Consider the following 13,012-nt stretch of genomic DNA (forward strand, 5'->3'; position numbering starts at 1 on the left):
AACTTGTAGTATATAGAATAGATGACTGTACTGGTGAACTTGTAGTATATAGAATAGATGACTGTACTGGTGAACTTGTAGTATATAGAATAGATGACTGTACTGATGAATTTCTAGTATATAGAATAGATTACTGTACTGGTGAACTTGTAGTATATAGAATAGATCTGTACTGATGAACTTGTAGTATATAGAATAGATCTGTACTGATGAACTACTAGTATATAGAATAGATCTGTACTGGTGAACTTGTAGTATATAGAATAGATCTGTACTGGTGAACTTGTAGTATATAGAATAGATGACTGTACTGATGAACTTGTAGTATATAGAATAGATGACTGTACTGATGAACTTGTAGTATATAGATGACTGTACTGATGAACTTGTAGTATATAGAATAGATGACTGTACTGGTGAACTTGTAGTATATAGATGACTGTACTGATGAACTTGTAGTATATAGAATAGATCTGTACTGATGAACTTGTAGTATATAGAATAGATGACTGTACAGGTGAACTTGTAGTATATAGATGACTGTACTGATGAACTTGTAGTATATAGATGACTGTACTGATGAACTTGTAGTATATAGAATAGATGACTGTACTGGTGAACTTGTAGTATATAGATGACTGTACTGATGAACTTGTAGTATATAGAATAGATCTGTACTGATGAACTTGTAGTATATAGAATAGATGACTGTACTGGTGAACTTGTAGTATATAGAATAGATGACTGTACTGATGAACTTGTAGTATATAGAATAGATGACTGTACTGGTGAACTTGTAGTATATAGAATAGATGACTGTACTGGTGAACTTGTAGTATATAGAATAGATGACTGTACTGATGAACTTGTAGTATATAGAATAGATGACTGTACTGGTGAACTTGTAGTATATAGAATAGATGACTGTACTGGTGAACTTGTAGTATATAGAATAGATGACTGTACTGGTGAACTTGTAGTATATAGAATAGATGACTGTACTGGTGAACTTGTAGTATATAGAATAGATCTGTACTGATGAACTTGTAGTATATAGAATAGATGACTGTACTGGTGAACTTGTAGTATATAGAATAGATGACTGTACTGATGAACTTGTAGTATATAGAATAGATGACTGTACTGGTGAACTTGTAGTATATAGAATAGATGACTGTACTGGTGAACTTGTAGTATATAGAATAGATGACTGTACTGATGAACTTGTAGTATATAGAATAGATGACTGTACTGGTGAACTTGTAGTATATAGAATAGATGACTGTACTGGTGAACTTGTAGTATATAGAATAGATGACTGTACTGGTGAACTTGTAGTATATAGAATAGATGACTGTACTGGTGAACTTGTAGTATATAGAATAGATGACTGTACTGGTGAACTTGTAGTATATAGAATAGATGACTGTACTGGTGAACTTGTAGTATATAGAATAGATGACTGTACTGGTGAACTTGTAGTATATAGAATAGATGACTGTACTGATGAACTTGTAGTATATAGAATAGATGACTGTACTGATGAACTTGTAGTATATAGAATAGATGACTGTACTGGTGAACTTGTAGTATATAGAATAGATGACTGTACTGATGAACTTGTAGTATATAGAATAGATGACTGTACTGGTGAACTTGTAGTATATAGAATAGATCTGTACTGATGAACTTGTAGTATATAGAATAGATGACTGTACTGATGAACTTGTAGTATATAGAATAGATGACTGTACTGATGAACTTATAGAATAGATGACTGTACTGGTGAACTTGTAGTATATAGAATAGATCTGTACTGATGAACTTGTAGTATATAGAATAGATGACTGTACTGGTGAACTTGTAGTATATAGAATAGATCTGTACTGATGAACTTGTAGTATATAGAATAGATGACTGTACTGATGAACTTTGTTGTGACGTCCAACAGACCAGACAGACAGTGTACCAGACCCAGGAGAGGCAGAGCTGCTAGCCAAGGCCATCCTACTGTGTGTTGACATAGAGGGGAGGACTCAGAGGAGATCTGGAGGAGAGGAGACTGCTGGTGTCAGCGGTGGGATGGACTCGCTCTTCCGCCCCCTACTGGACACACTGAGCAGGCTCCACACTAATGTCTACCTGCCGCTACGCAAGACTGACAAGAGCCTGCAGCTGCTGCTACGACTACTGCAGCTCACACCAGCCAGGCATCCTGCTGCAGTAGAGAAAGAACAAGGTATCTACTGTACTGTATTCTAATGTACTGTACTCTGCTGTACTATACTCTACACTACTCTACTATACTGTACTCTACTGTATTCTAATGTATTGTACTATACTCTACACTACTCTACTGTTCTCTGCTCTACTGTACTCTACTGTGTTCTAATGTACTGTATTCTGCTGTGCTATACTCTACACTACTCTACTGTAATGTTCTCTGTTCTACTGTACTGTACTCTACTGTATTCTACTGTACTGTACTCTACTGTATTCTAATGTACTGTACTCTGCTGTACTATACTCTACACTACTCTACTATACTGTATTCTAATGTACTGTACTGTACTCTGCTGTACTATACTCTACACTACTCTACTGTACTCTACTCTATTCTAATGTACTGTACTCTGCTGTACTATACTCTACACTACTGTACTCTGCGTTCATCCACCTCTGGCCTGCTCGCCTCCCTACCTCTGAGGAAGCACAGTTCCCGCTCAGCCCAATCAAAACTGTTCGCTGCTCTGGCACCCCAATGGTGGAACAAGCTCCCTCACGATGCCAGGACAGCGGAGTCAACCACCACCTTCCGGAGACACCTGAAACCCCACCTCTTTAAGGAATACCTGGGATAGGATAAAGTAATCCTTCTAACCCCCCCCCCCTTTAAAAGATTTAGATGCACTATTGTAAAGTGGTTGTTCTACTGGATATTATAGGTGAATGCACCAATTTGTAAGTCGCTCTGGATAAGAGCGTCTGTTAAATGACTTAAATGTAAATGTAAATGTACTCTACTGTATTCTGCTGGACTTTGCTTTGCTCTACTGTACTCTACTCTGCTCTACTGTACTCTACTGTACCCTTCTCGACTCTTCTCTTCTCAACTTGACTCAAGTAGTGATCCATAGCAGTGATTCTAATTGATTCTTAGTTATGATTCATGTTGATTTATAGCACTGGAAACATGCAAAATAAGATGTCATTCATTGTTTAAAAAGAAAGTGTTTTGTCTTCTACAGAGGACAGTGTGACGGTCTCCATGGAAGTGCTGGTTCTGGGCGTGGTGGAGCCCATTCAGGAATTCATCCTCCGAAGACTGAGTGGAGAACTGCAGGAGGTGAACACACACACACTCTCTCTCTCTCTCTCTCTCTCTCTCTCTCTCTCTCTCTCTCTCTCACACTCTCACTCTCACACTCACACACACTCACTCACTCACTCACTCACTCACTCACTCAATCTCACATGTTATAACATTGATCATGTACCTGCATTTCTCCTCCGCCTGTGTTTTGTTTGTCTGTCCTCTCCAGCTATGTGATGTAGAGCGTGCTGAGCTCTACCTGTCAGTGCTGAAAGAGGTGGTGCTGATGTACAGTGTGTTAGAGTGGAACCACTCCAAGGTACAGGAGGCCTATTTCCCCAGACTCCTCAGATACGTCCTGAGGATCCTAGAAGCTGACCAGGTACAGTATTACAGGATCTATCTCCTCTCTCTCAGGCTGCTCTCCTTCACTAGTCACTTCATACATCACTGGATTCATGTGTCAGTTTGAATAATGGGATATTTTCTTTAGCAGTTAGACTCTGATTGAAGAAAGACTAGTTGGACTGCTATTTGTCATATTGATGTTCATCATGGTTTTCACTATACAACTGGAAGGTGTGTGTGTGTGTGTGTGTGTGTGTGTGTGTGTGTGTGTGTGTGTGTGTGTGTGTGTGTGTGTGTGTGTGTGTGTGTGTTTCTCTTAGATCCCCTCTGTGGCGGGTCAGGTGTCCAGGGCGGTTGCCATGGCGTCGTTGGCCATGACCTGTGAGGTTGCAGCGCTGGGAGTGTTCAACCTCCAATCAGAGAGCACGATTCTACTGGCCCATCTGTCTAGCTACTTCTACTCCCCTGCCCCACCCCCAGCCCCTCCTCTCTCTCTGGTCCACTTCAACCAGAGCCTGCTGAAACCTCCAACTGTAGATCAGTCTACAGGGTCAGTACAGTATGCATGGTATTGTTTAAATGTAGATGTACTGTATCATCAGCATAATGTGTTGTATATTATAAACTGGGTGGTTCGATTGGCTGACAGCCGTGGTATATCAGATCGTGTAATACCATGGGTATGACAAAACATTTATTTTTACTGCTCTAATTACGTTGGTAACCAGTTTATAATAGCAATAAGGCACCTTGGGGGTTTGTGGTATATGACCAATGTACCACGGCTAAGGGCTTTATCCAGGCACTCCGCGATGCGTCGTGCGTAAGAACAGCCCTTAGCCGTGGTATATTGGCCATATACCACACCCCCCGGGCCTTATTGCTTAAGTAAACCACTAGTATACAACACTATATGGCCCTGATTTTTCTGCCAGTCAGGGCTCTAAATTGTGACTGTTTGTGTCACATGCTATTAAGTCATTTGCTGTTCAACGTGGAATTTACATGTGGGAGAAAAACCATCTCCCAGAGATTACAAGTCAAATGGTAAAATGGAGATTGTGGCAAGGATATGCACATCTACATGCAGTGAGATACTAAATATTGGGACATTTGTTGTTGTTTTGGCTCTGTAATCCAGCACTTTGGATTGATACAATGAGTATGAGGTTAAAGGTCAGACTGTCATCTTTAATGTGAGGGTATTGTCCTCCATATAGGGTGAACCGTTTCGAAATTACAACACTTTTTGTACATAGTCCTCCCATTTTATGGGACCAAAAATTTTGGTTGTGATTCAGATTATTTTGTGCCCAATAGAAACTAATGGATTTTATTAGGATCTCTTTTAGCCCAAGGGCTAGTCTTCCAAGAGTCCTGAAGAAATGTAAAAAACAAAAAAAACAATAGCAAAGTTAAAACAAACATTCCTATTACCTACAGTGCATTCAGAAAGTATTCAGATCCCTGGAATCTTTCCACATTTTGTTACGTTACAAAATTGATGAAATCTTTTTTTTCCTCAGTCTACACACAAAACCCCATAATGACAAAGCAAAAACAGGTTTTTAGAAATGTTAGCAAATGTATTAAATATAAAAAACTAAAATACCACATTACGTAAGTATTCAGACCCTTTACTCAGTACTTTGTTGAAGCACCAGCGATTACAGCCTCAAGTCCTCTTGGGTACGACGCTACAAGCTTGGCACACCTGTATTTGGAGAGTTTCTCCCATTTCTCCCATTCTGCAGATTCTCTCAAGCTCTCTCAGGTTGGATGGGGAGCGTCGCTGCACAGCTATTTTCAGGTCTCTACAGAGATGTTCGATTGAGTTCAAGTCCAGGCTCTGGCTGGGCCACTCAAGGACATTCAGAGACTCCTGCGTTGTCTTGGCTGTGTACTTAGGGTCATTGTGTACTGTGTACTTAGGGTCGTCCTGTTGGAAGGTGAACCTTCGCCGCAGCCTGAAGTCCTGAGCACTCTGGAGCAGGTTTTCATCAAGGATCTCTCTCTCTCTCTGCTGCCACCACCATGCTTGGTGGGGCCAAGTTTCCTCCAGGTGTGACGCTTGGCATTCAGGACAAAGAGTTCAATCTTGGTTTTATCAGACCAGAGAATCTTGGTCTGAGAGACCTTTAGGTGCCTTTTGGCAAACTCCAAGCGGGCTGTCACGTGCCTTTTACTGAGGAGTGGCTTCTGTCTGGCTACTCTATCATAAAGGCTTGATTGGTAGAGTGCTGCAGAGATTGTTGTCCTTCTGGAAGGTTCTCCCATCTCCACCGAAGAAGTCTGGAGCTCTGTCAGTGACCATCGGGTTCTTGGTAATTTCCCTGACCAAGGCCCTTCTCCCCCGATTGCTCAGTTTGGCCGGGCAGCCAGATCTAGGAAGAGTCTTGGTGGTTCCAAACTTCTTCCATTTTAAGAATGATGGAGGCCACTGTGTTCTTGGGGACCTTCAATGCTGGAGAAATGTTTTAGTACCCTTCCCCAGATCTGTGCCTCGACACAATCCTGTCTCAGAGCTCTACGGACAATTCCTTCAACCTCATGGCTTGGTTTTTGCTCTGACGTGCACTGTCAACTGTGGGACCTTATATAGACAGCTGTGTGCCTTTCCAGATCATGTCCAATCAGTTGAATTTACAACAGGTGGACTCCAATCAAGTTGTAGAAACATCTCAAGGATTATCAATGGAAACAGGATTCACCTGAGCTCAATTTCTAGTCTCATAGCGAAGGGTCTGAATAAATAAGGTATTTCCGTTTTTTGTTTTTAATACATTTGCTGAAGTTTCTAACAAACCTGTTTTTGCTTTGTCATTTTGGGTTATTTTGAGTCGATTGAGGACATTTTTTTATTTAATCCATTTTAGAATAAAGCTGTAACCTAACAATGTGGAAAAAGTCAAGGGGTCTGAATACTTTCCGAATGCACTGTATACATATTACAGCCCCCAGCCTACCTCTCCACCCACATATACATTTTTTTGTCTTTATTTAATTTTTTTATTGTATCATTTAGCAGAGGCTCTTATCCACAGCGACTTACAACAGTGAGTGCATACATTTTCGTAAAACAATCTTATGGTACTGGTCCTCTGTGGGAATGGAACCCACAACCCTAGTGTTGCAAACGCCATGCTCTACCAACTGAGCTACACAGGACCTATACCTCATGTTCACATATGAATTTAAATACAACAGAACATATTACAATAACCACTGTAGTCGTTCAAACATTTTTTTATAACTTTCTGGCAAGGAGTTCCAGGACTTCACTGCCCTGAGAGGTCCCAAATAGAGGGGATGTCTGGGAGATCAGAGGGCCTGGGGCCTGTCTGGGAGATCAGAGGGCCTGGGGCCTGTCTGGGAGATCAGAGGGCCTTACCGATATCTCTGATAATTAAGTTTGTCATCTGTCTACAGTGTTTCAGAACAGGGTCCTCTCCTCCAGGACTGGGGCCGTATGGCAGCTCATTTCATCCGGGACCAGTGGACATGCCTGGGCTACGGGAGGAGGATAGGACCACCCGGGCCCCTGGAGCTCCCCAGGGCGTCAGGGTCCCTCGAGGCTGCTATAGAGGCTCTGTCTCTGCTACCCAGTGGCCTGGTACTGCCTGTACTGGACTTCATGGCCTCCATGTTGCCACAGGTGAGTCTTAGAATTGACTACAGCTGATATTGTCTTGTCAACTACCTGGCTGAGACATTCTTTCTCACCCAGCTCTCTACAGGCTTGTCCACACCAATAACCATGTTTTAGAGGAATAGTTCACCCAAATTACAAAACAAAATATTTCCTCACCTTGTAAGTAGTCTATGGGGAAAGACAGTGAAATCCAAGCCTTGGTTTTATTTAACAACTGATTTTGACTGCAACAGTGTTTCAGAAAAAATATAGTATAGTGGTCATGTGGCCAAGTCATTTATGTCCTGCTTTATATGGCTTCTGATAATGCAATATGAAATAGTGAACCTGTATCCCCCCACCAGGTGGCGCTGTCTGAGGAGGCCCTGTGTGTAGAGGCTGTGACTGTCTCCTGGAAGCTGGTGCTGGGACTCAGCAGTAACCCTCATGACTTCTGGCCCACCCTGCAGGGCTTTGTGACCATGGCCTTTCACCACAGCCTGCTGGAGTTAACAGTGGACCAGGCACCTGGGCTCACTGTTACTCTACAACAGGTAACTAGAGGGAGGCATGGGGTATCAACACCTGGGTTCGCTGTTACTCTACAACAGGTAACTAGAGGGAGGCATGGGGTATCAACACCTGGGTTCACTGTTACTCTACAACAGGTAACTAGAGGGAGGCATGGGGTATCAACACCTGGGTTCACTGTTACTCTACAACAGGTAACTAGAGGGAGGCATGGGGTATCAACACCTGGGCTCACTGTTACTCTACAACAGGTAACTAGAGGGAGGCATGGGGTATCAACACCTGGGTTCACTGTTACTCTACAACAGGTAACTAGAGGGAGGCATGGGGTATCAACACCTGGGCTCACTGTTACTCTACAACAGGTAACTAGAGGGAGGCGTGGGGTATCAACACCTGGGCTCACTGTTACTCTACAACAGGTAACTAGAGGGAGGCATGGGGTATCAACACCTGGGTTCACTGTTACTCTACAACAGGTAACTAGAAGGAGGCATGGGGTATCAACACCTGGGTTCACTGTTACTCTACAACAGGTAACTAGAGGGAGGCGTGGGGTATCAACACCTGGGTTCACTGTTACTCTACAACAGGTAACTAGAGGGAGGCATGGGGTATCAACACCTGGGTTCACTGTTACTCTACAACAGGTAACTAGAGGGAGGCATGGGGTATCAACACCTGGGTTCACTGTTACTCTACAACAGGTAACTAGAGGGAGGCATGGGGTATCAACACCTGGGTTCACTGTTACTCTACAACAGGTAACTAGAGGGAGGCATGGGGTATCAACACCTGGGTTCACTGTTACTCTACAACAGGTAACTAGAGGGAGGCATGGGGTATCAACACCTGGGTTCACTGTTACTCTACAACAGGTAACTAGAGGGAGGCATGGGGTATCAACACCTGGGTTCACTGTTACTCTACAACAGGTAACTAGAGGGAGGCATGGGGTATCAACACCTGGGTTCACTGTTACTCTACAACAGGTAACTAGAGGGAGGCATGGGGTATCAACACCTGGGTTCACTGTTACTCTACAACAGGTAACTAGAGGGAGGCATGGGGTATCAACACCTGGGTTCACTGTTACTCTACAACAGGTAACTAGAGGGAGGCATGGGGTATCAACACCTGGGTTCACTGTTACTCTACAACAGGTAACTAGAAGGAGGCATGGGGTATCAACACCTGGGCTCACTGCTACTCTACAACAGGTAACTAGAGGGAGGCATGGGGTATCAACACCTGGGTTCACTGTTACTCTACAACAGGTAACTAGAGGGAGGCGTGGGGTATCAACACCTGGGTTCACTGTTACTCTACAACAGGTAACTAGAGGGAGGCATGGGGTATCAACACCTGGGTTCGCTGCTACTCTACAACAGGTAACTAGAGGGAGGCATGGGGTATCAACACCTGGGTTCACTGTTACTCTACAACAGGTAACTAGAGGGAGGCATGGGGTATCAACACCTGGGTTCACTGTTACTCTACAACAGGTAACTAGAGGGAGGCGTGGGGTATCAACACCTGGGCTCACTGTTACTCTACAACAGGTAACTAGAGGGAGGCGTGGGGTATCAACACCTGGGTTCACTGTTACTCTACAACAGGTAACTAGAGGGAGGCATGGGGTATCAACACCTGGGTTCACTGTTACTCTACAACAGGTAACTAGAGGGAGGCATGGGGTATCAACACCTGGGTTCACTGTTACTCTACAACAGGTAACTAGAGGGAGGCATGGGGTATCAACACCTGGGTTCACTGTTACTCTACAACAGGTAACTAGAGGGAGGCATGGGGTATCAACACATGGGTTCACTGTTACTCTACAACAGGTAACTAGAGGGAGGCATGGGGTATCAACACCTGGGTTCACTGTTACTCTACAACAGGTAACTAGAGGGAGGCATGGGGTATCAACACCTGGGTTCACTGTTACTCTACAACAGGTAACTAGAGGGAGGCGTGGGGTATCAACACCTGGGTTCACTGTTACTCTACAACAGGTAACTAGAGGGAGGCATGGGGTATCAACACCTGGGCTCACTGCTACTCTACAACAGGTAACTAGAGGGAGGCGTGGGGTATCAACACCTGGGCTCACTGTTACTCTACAACAGGTAACTAGAGGGAGGCATGGGGTATCAACACCTGGGCTCACTGTTACTCTACAACAGGTAACTAGAGGGAGGCATGGGGTATCAACACCTGGGTTCACTGTTACTCTACAACAGGTAACTAGAGGGAGGCATGGGGTATCAACACCTGGGTTCACTGTTACTCTACAACAGGTAACTAGAGGGAGGCATGGGGTATCAACACCTGGGTTCACTGTTACTCTACAACAGGTAACTAGAGGGAGGCATGGGGTATCAACACCTGGGTTCACTGTTACTCTACAACAGGTAACTAGAGGGAGGCGTGGGGTATCAACACCTGGGTTCACTGTTACTCTACAACAGGTAACTAGAGGGAGGCATGGGGTATCAACACCTGGGTTCACTGTTACTCTACAACAGGTAACTAGAGGGAGGCATGGGGTATCAACACCTGGGTTCACTGTTACTCTACAACAGGTAACTAGAGGGAGGCATGGGGTATCAACACCTGGGTTCACTGTTACTCTACAACAGGTAACTAGAGGGAGGCGTGGGGTATCAACACCTGGGCTGAAATAGTGGCTTAAATCGTTCAAATACTTTGAGTTGTTGTCTGAGCCCGCAGATAGGCGGACTATTCCATTGGTTCCATTTTGCCAGGCTAGCTCAATCAAGAGCAGCTAAAGTATTTGAAAGAAAATAAATCCTAATTGAACCCAGGTCTGTATGGAACAGGTCTGTGTTGTGGCAGGCAACGTGCTACATGTTCACTACTTGGAGAAATGTGGCTTGGCAAGTAGTTTCCAGTGTTTAACAGAACATGTTGTGGTTATTATGAGTATTAAACACAGTGTTGATGTTGACACAACCCACTAATGACTCCTCTCAATCTCTAGATAGCCGTTGAGTTGATGGAACTCTCCCAGGCCAAGACCGGTGTATTCAACCTTCTGATCCAACACTGCTGCCACACCTGGCTGCCCTCTGACCCAGGAAGTGAAGGCCAGCGCCAATCAGATGCCATGTTCTCCAGTGCCTTACTGCACCCTGACATCCTGGCTGAGGCATGTGTGTATGGACCTGTGTTCAGGAGGGACCAAAGGTGGGTTTGGAGTGTGAGAGACAGAGAATGTGAGAGAGAATGTGACCGAGAGACAGAGAATGTGAGTGAGAGACAGAGAATGTGAGATAGAATGTGACCGAGAGACAGAGAATGTGAGTGAGAGACAGAGAATGTGAGATAGAATGTGACCGAGAGACAGAGAATGTGACCGAGAGACAGAGAATGTGAGATAGAATGTGACCGAGAGACAGAGAATGTAACCGAGAGACAGAGAATGTGACCGAGAGACAGAGAATGTGACCGAGAGACAGAGAATGTGAGATAGAATGTGACCGAGAGACAGAGAATGTGAGATAGAATGTGACCGAGAGACAGAGAATGTGAGTGAGAGACAGAGAATGTGAGATAGAATGTGACCGAGAGACAGAGAATGTGACCGAGAGACAGAGAATGTGAGATAGAATGTGACCGAGAGACAGAGAATGTGACCGAGAGACAGAGAATGTGACCGAGAGACAGAGAATGTGAGATAGAATGTGACCGAGAGACAGAGAATGTGACCGAGAGACAGAGAATGTGACCGAGAGACAGAGAATGTGACCGAGAGACAGAGAATGTGACCGAGAGACAGAGAATGTGACCGAGAGACAGAGAATGTGACCGAGAGACAGAGAATGTGACCGAGAGACAGAGAATGTGACCGAGAGACAGAGAATGTGACCGGGAGACAGAGAATGTGACCGAGAGACAGAGAATGTGACCGAGAGACAGAGAATGTGAGATAGAATGTGACCGAGAGACAGAGAATGTGAGCGAGAGACAGAGAATGTGAGCGAGAGACAGAGAATGTGACCGAGAGACAGAGAATGTGAGATAGAATGTGACCGAGAGACAGAGAATGTGACCGAGAGACAGAGAATGTGACCGAGAGACAGAGAATGTGACCGAGAGACAGAGAATGTGACCGAGAGACAGAGAATGTGACCGAGAGACAGAGAATGTGAGATAGAATGTGACCGAGAGACAGAGAATGTGACCGAGAGACAGAGAATGTGACCGAGAGACAGAGAATGTGACCGAGAGACAGAGAATGTGACCGAGAGACAGAGAATGTGACCGAGAGACAGAGAATGTGACCGAGAGACAGAGAATGTGAGCGAGTGTGTTATTGGAGTGGTTGTTGTGGACTGAGGGTCTTGTCTGGATAATGGATTGTCTTCTCCATAGGCTGATCCAGGAGGTCCAGGTCTTTGTGGAGAGGCTTGGAGAGAAGTGTGCTGCTAACACTGCAGTCCCCAGGTCAGCTGCTGAACTCACTTCATCTACTGTACTATACTGTAGTCTACTGTACTATACTGTAGTCTACTGTACTGTAGTCTACTGTACTGTACTATACTGTAGTCTACTGTACTGTAGTCTACTGTACTGTACTATACTGTAGTCTACTGTACTATACTGTAGTCTACTGTACTGTACTATACCGTAGTCTACTGTACTATACTGTACTGTACTGTAGTCTACTGTACTATACTGTAGTCTACTGTACTATACTATACCGTAGTCTACTGTACTATACTGTACTGTACTGTAGTCTACTGTACTGTACTATACTGTAGTCTACTGTACTGTACTATACTGTAGTCTACTGTACTATACTGTAGTCTACTGTACTGTAGTCTACTGTACTATACTGTAGTCTACTGTACTGTACTATACTGTAGTCTACTGTACTACACTGTAGTCTACTGTACTATACTGTAGTCTACTGTACTGTAGTCTACTGTACTGTACTATACTGTAGTCTACTGTACTATACTCTAGTCTACTGTACTGTACTATACCGTAGTCTACTGTGCTATACTGTACTGTACTGTAGTCTACTGTACTGTACTATACTGTAGTCTACTGTACTGTACTATACTGTAGTCTACTGTACTATACTGTAGTCTACTGTACTATACTATACCGTAGTCTACTGTACTGTACTGTACTGTAGTCTACTGTACTGTACTATA

At 44.0% G+C, this 13,012-nt stretch overlaps 1 protein-coding gene across 3 annotated transcripts in view; it reads left to right on the forward strand.

Annotated features, from left to right (window-relative positions):
- LOC115193532 (probable methyltransferase TARBP1) overlaps nt 1-13,012 on the forward strand; it is a 58,699-nt gene that overhangs the window by 16,826 nt on the left and 28,861 nt on the right. For all 3 annotated transcript variants that reach the window (XR_003878195.1, XM_029752244.1, XM_029752245.1), the window contains exons 11-18: nt 1,952-2,239; nt 3,249-3,346; nt 3,543-3,695; nt 3,982-4,211; nt 7,091-7,316; nt 7,658-7,846; nt 10,831-11,036; nt 12,225-12,296. Coding sequence is in view for 2 of the 3 variants with exons in the window: in XM_029752244.1 (XP_029608104.1) it covers nt 1,952-2,239; nt 3,249-3,346; nt 3,543-3,695; nt 3,982-4,211; nt 7,091-7,316; nt 7,658-7,846; nt 10,831-11,036; nt 12,225-12,296 (1,462 nt within the window). In the remaining variant the exon portion in view is untranslated. The remainder of the gene's footprint in view (nt 1-1,951; nt 2,240-3,248; nt 3,347-3,542; nt 3,696-3,981; nt 4,212-7,090; nt 7,317-7,657; nt 7,847-10,830; nt 11,037-12,224; nt 12,297-13,012) is intronic.

This window comes from Salmo trutta, chromosome 5 (assembly GCF_901001165.1).
Source record: "Salmo trutta chromosome 5, fSalTru1.1, whole genome shotgun sequence".
NCBI lineage: Eukaryota > Metazoa > Chordata > Actinopteri > Salmoniformes > Salmonidae > Salmo > Salmo trutta.